Below are 7,998 nucleotides of genomic sequence, written 5' to 3' on the forward strand. Positions count from 1 at the left end.
AAAAGCGCTGCAGCGAGGAAAAGCATCAAATAAGTCGGACTGGATCGTTTTATTTTTCTGGAGAGACAGGAAGATTATTTCAATAAATAAAGAACTGAAGGAGCATGACGGGCAAAGAGGAGGCCGTCCTTTCAGACTCTGAAAATAAGCAGAGAGTTGCTCCACTCAGTTTTCACGCCGGATCGCAGCTGCAGCCCCCTGTCTGGAAGATGGCCCCCACGGCGCAGCGACGCACCGGCTTCGGCATCCAGGAGCTGCTCGGCCTCAACAAGGAACCGCCGACGGTCACGCCTCGGCGGCCGCTGGAGGCTTTGCCGCCGAGGGCGCACGTCCTGGCCCACAAATCGGCTATCGGACACGCGGGCCTCGGAATGGGTTTGCTGGGCCCGGAGGGGGTGCACCCTTTTTACAGCCAGCCTGCGTTTTTGGAGGTGCTGTCCAAGGCGCAAAACGTGCACCTGCAACCGCTGCACACCGCGACGCACGTGGACGCGCAGATGGACGCGCAGCACTCAGGTGCGAGTTCAGGTGAGTTGTTTTTTTCTTTTTATCATTAACAATTAGTTAATTAAATATTTTCTTTTACTTTATGATTCTGTTTGAAAAAAAAACTAGCCATTCAGACTTGTTGCAAGTACAAGGCTTTGTTTGTGGAAAAAAAACACAAAAAACATTTTTACCCAATTGTTTTAAGAAATTCGTTGTAATAATTTTAGGGCAAACAATTTTGCAATACATAATTACTAAAATAAATAATTATAATGTGTATTTGTTTATTTTAACATTTTCCCATTAATTTTTTCCAATTTTATTATTGTAAAAAAGAAAAAGAATAAAAATTAGGTATGTATTATTATTTTTTTCCACAGATTCAGATGATTTGAGCTCCTCTGGTGATCAGAAATTTTCTTCATCCTCCATGAGTCAAAGCAAGAAAAGAAAGAAAAGGAGACACAGGTGACTGTCACAATAATAATGTTTTTCATGCTCCTTATAATTGGAAACTTTTATGTTTTTGTGTTTTTTCTAGTTTGGTTATTCATGTATGATTGCAATTTTTGTTGAAAAATCAACTGTAAATTTTTTCTTTTGCAAAATTGTTTTTTATTTTCAATTTGAGATTTTTATTTTTACAAAATTGTCATTTGATTAAAAAAATCACAATACGTTTTTGTTTTACTATGAAAAAAATATCTTTAGTCTTTAAATGCATGAATATAACTAATCAATTGGCTTATTGTTAAATACAAAATGGGGCAAAAATACATTAAAAAAAAGAAACTAAGTCAAATGTGCCATTGTTAGTCTATTTTTGAAAATACATAAATGTGTGTTTTATTAAGAAAAATAAGATTTGTTTTGTTAACAACTAAAAAGGGCTTGAATGACCAAAAAGAATGAAGGAAACAGTGATTTTAAAAAAAGGAAAACAAGCAAAAGATGCCTTCAATTCTGTTATTTTTTTCAGGACCATTTTTACATCGTATCAGCTGGAGGAGCTGGAGAAAGCTTTTAACGAAGCTCATTATCCAGATGTGTACGCTCGAGAAATGCTCTCCATAAAGACGGAGCTGCCAGAGGACAGGATACAGGTGCGAACAGATGTCATTGTCTCCATACAGCATTTTACCACCTTGACTCTCATCATCCCAACACCTTAAGAATCCTGTCTTGTTCAGCTCAAAGCAGCAAACACTTTCAGTTTCAGGTGGTTCACTGCAGCAGCCAAACAAACGTGTTCTTCGCAGGGAGGGGCAGGCCTGAAATGAAATGAAAACTGCATATAAATTAATTAGCAGAGGCCTGCAGCTGGGCAAAGGGGTGCGCCTGAGCATTTTAATTTCCCGTGATATTTGAGCGCCTGCCTCCCATCGACCAGGTCTGGAAATTAACTTGTTTTTCAATCAGCCTCTTTGCCCCCCTCCACAGGTCACCTCTCACAGGAAGCAAAAGACAGGCACGAGTCATGCACACTCACACTCTGGCTGTGTGGGGAAAAGGCTTGATTGCTCATCTGGGGCTCATCTTTTTATGAAATAGAGGTTATAGTCAGATCTACCTGAATAGCTTTTGAGGACTGGCTTTGGTCCGGTTTAATTCCAGCTCTGCAGAACACAGACACACATTTCTTTTTATATTTTTGCAAGGCCATAGATACGTTTGGCAGGATTCTATGTTTTATGTTCTATGTCTCACCTTGGAACAAATGATTTTAGTCCCCATGTTCACAGGAAGGCCTTGTATTACGGTGTGCTGTCAAGCTTCAGTCCCCACAAAAACAAAAAGGCCTCCCTACAGGAGTCCTTCCAGTACAAATTTCCATGGATGATTGTTTTCTCTATTTTTCTATATTCACAAAACCATCACCAAGCAGTGGAAATCAATTTCCCGCTAAGGAACCAGAGGCCTCATCCTCACACTAACACATGCTGAGGCTAGATGAAGCAAGGTTGCTTTGACACTACGGGGGTTCTGTGGAACTGCTTTAGTTGGGCAGAACTGCTAATAATCAGATTTGGTTTGCTTTCTAACAGGAGAGAATCAAATTCTGAAAGGTACCAAAAATATTGCAGTTCCAGCAGACACTCAATTGGGGGTGCTATAGCCTGAAATGAGCTCTGACCAGGACAGAAAAGAATACAGAAAATTACACTGTTGTGCTTGTCTGCACCTCCTTCATGATTTCTGCTTCTTCAGATTCAAGCCTTACAACCTATGAAAATGCATGGTGAAAGTTCACTTGTTTGGTGTGAACTATAGCATAAGACTACCAAAGTGCTGAACTGTCAGAGGAAACGAGCACTGTTGGAAATCACAAGGACTAAGCCTACCACTCTTAAAGTGGCTTTAGAAAGGCTGAAAGCAGACTTACAAAAAATGTGTCCGCAAATATAAGAGGTTAGGTAAAATCTGCGATTAAAAATTATGTTTTTGGGGTGTTTAACATGTTCTTATGGCTTTTTTCTGATGATGGAGAACATATGTATAAAATAGTTAGTATAAAATGGCGTTTCTGAATATTTCTTTACTCAAATGGTTGTGAATCAGGAGCAGACGCAAAATTCCTGTTTGAAAATGAGTATATTTTCGATGTGGAAAATACCACGATACACAAGCTTCCTGCTCCGCTCCATTCTGATGCATTTACTTGCAGACAAATAAATCCATGTACGTCTTAATTTTCCTCATCTGAGCTGGAATCTGGATCAAAACTGTACTGCTAGCTCCAAGTTTTTTTTTGTTGATAGCTTGGGGGTGTGAGGGGCTGTAGGCTAGTGGAAGAGCGTGTAAACAGATAGCTCAGTTATGGGTGATGGGAAGGGGGCCAACAGTCCCACCCACAACTCAGGTGAATTTCTAATGAACTACTGCCGCTCTGCAGAAACTATGCACTAGAAAATAACAGTTTCTTATATATTGACTTAAAAACGCAATCATATTCAAAAGACCACTGGGAACACTTTTACAATACATCAAAAGATGATCAGAGTGGGACTTTAAGGATAAACTACTTTAAAAATGTTCAAAAGCCTTTCAACCAGCTGCTGTCTTTCTTTATTATTATCCTGGAAACCCAATTTTTTTAAAAACAGAATAACTAAAGATGGATCCTCACGTTAAACACATGTTCGACACATATGATGGTTTGTTTGCAGGTTTGGTTTCAGAATCGCAGAGCCAAGTGGAGGAAGAGGGAGAAGTGCTGGGGACGCAGCAGCGTCATGGCAGAGTATGGCCTGTATGGAGCCATGGTCCGTCACTCCATCCCGCTGCCAGAATCCATCCTCAAGTCGGCCAAGGAGGGAGTCACGGACTCTTATGCTCCGTGGTTACTGGGTACAGTAAGATCCGTTGTTGCAGGACAATTTAGTTTTGAACAGAGAAAGACATGTAGAGTGTCTACACAAAAACAATGCATTTCTGTATTGTTTAGGCTTTATATTAAAAACATTAACCCCCTAATCGTGGAAAACCTATAGTTCTTATATTATTAAACTGGAATCTTTGACAGTATATTCAATACAGCTCATCTTTTAGCATGTCATTCCATAAATTCCTAAATAATTGCTGCTGCTTTTTGGGGTTTTGAAGCCTTCATTTAATCTATTCCCCGACTCCTCACAAATAAACTAAAACTTTTTTTTTTCTCCATAACAACATGTTGTTTTCCAAATTGGATTATAAAACCATACTCATAAATAAGTGATAAGCTCAGAAATACAAAAACTATAAGGTGGTGTACTTGCTTACAGTTTTGGTAAGCTTTGATCAATTCTGCAGTTTCTGGTTGAAAAAGAGAAAACACTTGTAAGTTTATGCTGATTCCAGGTAGGAGGAGGCTCAAAAAGAGCATCTGTCAATAAAATGTAGGAGTCGATAAAGTGATAATCCCACATCAGTACAGATTAACTTGGGTGTTCTCTCTGAACTCATGTCAATTGATTAGTTTAGATCAATACAGTAACTCCGATTGAATATTAGGTTGGATTCTGTTGTACCCCCACACTTGTTTTAGCATCAAGCTCATCACATGACAAGATTTCAATGTTTTCGGCTGAAGTTCTTCTCTATTTTTCTATCAGGTATGCACAAGAAGTCAGTAGAAACATCTCAGCCATCCACAGGGAAGCCCTGCAGTCTCACCCCACCACCAGTGCAGGAGCTTGACAAAACAGTCCATGCTGAGAAGCAGAAACAGAGCAAACACACCAGCTCTCCAATATCTAAAGAGGAACTGCGGGAAAACAGTATTGCTGTTCTGCGAGCAAAGGCGCTGGAACACAACGCCAAGATGCTGGGGAGCGTTTCTGAGAAAACAGATGACCACGCAATGCAGAAAGAGGAGGCTGAGGATGAGCAGGCTGAGGAAAAGAGCACTTAAAAAAAGATTGAAAGATACAGACTGACTTTAAAACCCTGCAGAGACCAGCTGTCTCCAAAGTCCTTTCATTTGGTTAATCTGATACTGCTCAAGCACTTGACTGTAAAGCTACGTTCCCACCGCCCCTCGACAACACATGTTCAATTTTCCCACTTTCAATGAAAAAATCTATGTAAACACACATTTGGGGCTTCTTTGTGCAAAACTCTTGCGTTCTACCACAGTTTTCAGGCTGCACGTACTAACCACATGGCCATTGAACGTAAGTTGCTGGTCAAACTTTGCTCAGTCAGGGACTCAGATTTGGTAGTGACGTATGGGTGGCGTACCTTTTACTCCACAGAAGTTCCAACCCTTAGAAAATCGATCATGGAGGAAAAATTTACAACTGTGGTTTGTGCAGCTGAAAGAAAAAGCCTGGAGCAAGATTCACAAGATTTGCACCGTTTCAACATACCTCTTATAAACGTAGGTGGAGGACATGCACTAGTAAAAAGTAGAAAAAGAAGAAGAAGCCCCTTCCTGCTTGTCCAACGTGAATACCAAGAGCAGAACGAGGGTATAAGCGCCTCCATTTACCGTGTTCTTGAATGTGCGTCACATGCCCGGTGTGTCCGTAGTTTAAAAGTTTTGCAGCTACTCATATTTTTATTTGAGGAGAAACTTGCTTTTTGACTCAGTAAATAGAGCTCATGAAATGTAGGGCTGTGTTTACATTTTCTCATTTTATTGAATCCAATTTTTAATTACAAGATGCAATGATAACTCATAAAATTGAGATTTTCCCTTCATGACTTTTCTTGTACTTCTGCAATGGAAAACTGCCTCGATGTTAGTTTTCGTTCCACCTTGGTTCCATATAAACCACAAAGTATATCAGAATTATTATTTCAATACCCAAGCATTTGGTTTAAAAGGCCACTATCATGCTTTTCTTAAGCCTTTCAGAGTAAACTGCATACATGTGATCATATATTACCTTTGGCACACTGAAGAATGAATTTCTTTATGAAATATTCGTTTTTTTCACAGCTCATTTTCCTACCTGGAAGTAAGATGGCTTGATCTCTTGGCCACCGCTTTCGCTCCATGTGGCTGCTGCCCATGTCATGATGTCAATCTAGAGGCTGTCTCAGCAGAGTGTCTGCGTTTTGCCCACAAAAACAAACAACATCCGAACTTTTACAAAGATGGATGTGCTCATAGTGCATATAAAAGGAAAGGGTTTTAGGCGATCACCGCTAGCTCTGTGGAGAAAGTAGGTGTTTGTGTTAGCCTGGTGCTGGCAGCGCAGACGCTCCCTGGAAGGGGCTGTTTTCACTTTCAAACACATGAATATGAGCTCCTGCTCTTTTTCATGGGTTGGGAGGGGCTGGTGCTCAGAAAACAGGTATTTAGAGAAATACTCAGAGACACATGGATGGAGCAAAATACCATTTTGGGGTTGTTTTCCGTGATAAATTAACATAATGCTACATTTTAAATCTCAAAACGTTTAAGAAACTAAATGAAGGCAGCTGGCTGCAATGTGCTGCCATGATTGAATGTGCTTGTAATGAAAAAGTTCTCCTTTTGTGGTGTTGGACCAAAGTTTTGTTCTGATTGAGTCAGATCAAAACTTTGGTCTTTCTTGGGTAGAATTTAAGGACAAAAACAATGCAGACATGCTTTTAAAGACAAAGTATGGAGTCTAAAAGCATCTCTGAAGACTTCTCAAAAGCTGAAGAAAGTTTCCTTTCACCGTTGAATCTTTGATGACAGCTGGCTCCTGCATTAGTTGCCAATGAAAACTGTTGGTACCAAATCCTTTAAAAACTGGCGGCGAAGCGGCTTGACCTGTCATGTAAAATATGTATAGGTGTTTAACACAAACTATTACATGTTTTTCTCTGTATGAATGTAACTGTAGTCAAATTAAAAGTTACTTTTATTTAAAACTCAACTGGTTTGGTGAAAATGTTTTGTCCTAACATGCACTGTAAATTATAAGTAAAAGCAAGTGATGTATAATTTATGATCCATTGAATTCATTTGGAGGTTGGCCCACCCTCTGCTGTACAGCTTCAACTGTTCTTGAAGGCTATCCCCAGGTCCAGGAGTTTGATTATAAAGATGTTTGACTGGTCTTTCAGTACCATGTTAGTGAGATCAGAGAATGATTTCGGACAGAAGGACTGGATTGCAGTCTTTGCTCGTATTCATCCAAAAATAGTTCCATTGGTTCAATGATGGATCTGTGCAGGGGAGCAAAGTTCATCCACATCAAACAGTCTCATACATGTTTTTATGGACCTTCTCTGTGCACAGACATCTTAAGAGACAAAAAGGTAGTTCTCAAAATGCTCCTATAAGGTTTGGAGCTTGGACTGGTCCAAACTCCTACCCATCTTAGTTAGAATGTGTGCTGCAAGCAGCACTGTTTATTTCCTCTGTCAGTTGCAAGACGATTCAGAACTTGCACCAACATGGAACCAAGTTTGTGGTCTATCATGTTGAGAGCAACAAATACTTCAGGTCCAGAGTTGCTAGAATCTTTGTCCCAATCCAGTCCTAACCCAAGTGGTCATGTAAGACCAGTACCCTGTAGTTTGCAATGCATTGGCCAAAAATTTACATCATGATGCACTCTGATTTGTTATGTGCTCACAGCACAATCGCACCATGCTTACGGCCAAAAGACTATCCAGAACAGCTGCACTGGACAAGCATTCAGTGCCTTGCATGGAATGAATGATGTACTGTAAAGGTCCTTAGGGGACAAGCCATGTTCCTGAAAAACGAGCCCACACTGTAATCACCCCTTCACCAAACTTTAGATTTGTCCCAATCCAGTCAGACATGTTCTCTTGGCAACCACCAAATTCAGACTTGTCTGTCAGATTCCTAGATGGAGAATCATGATTCTTCACTCCAGAAAAGTCATCCTCACTGCTTTGGAGTTCATTAGTGTGCTGTACTGTCGTGTGCCTTGTACTGCACTTGATGATGTAAAGTTTGAATGCAGCTGCTTGGCCATAAAAACCCATTCTACACTGTTTTTGAGCTGATATCAGACAACACAAACTTTGGAGTCTGACTCTGCAGAAAGTTGGTGACCTCTATGCACTACTTGCCTC

At 40.3% G+C, this 7,998-nt stretch overlaps 1 protein-coding gene across 1 annotated transcript; it reads left to right on the top strand.

Moving 5' to 3' along the window:
* LOC101175530 (visual system homeobox 2) lies at positions 1-6,821 on the top strand. The gene is made up of 5 exons (XM_004083874.5): positions 1-528; positions 870-957; positions 1,469-1,592; positions 3,657-3,837; positions 4,584-6,821. Exons 1-5 carry the CDS (start codon positions 105-107, stop codon positions 4,880-4,882), a joined length of 1,116 nt encoding a protein of 371 aa, XP_004083922.1. The 5' UTR covers positions 1-104; the 3' UTR covers positions 4,883-6,821.
* Positions 6,822-7,998: the final 1,177 nt, after the last annotated feature.

This window comes from Oryzias latipes, chromosome 24 (assembly GCF_053564925.1).
Source record: "Oryzias latipes strain Hd-rR chromosome 24, Olatipes_Hd-rR_3.1".
Classification (NCBI taxonomy): Eukaryota; Metazoa; Chordata; class Actinopteri; order Beloniformes; family Adrianichthyidae; genus Oryzias; species Oryzias latipes.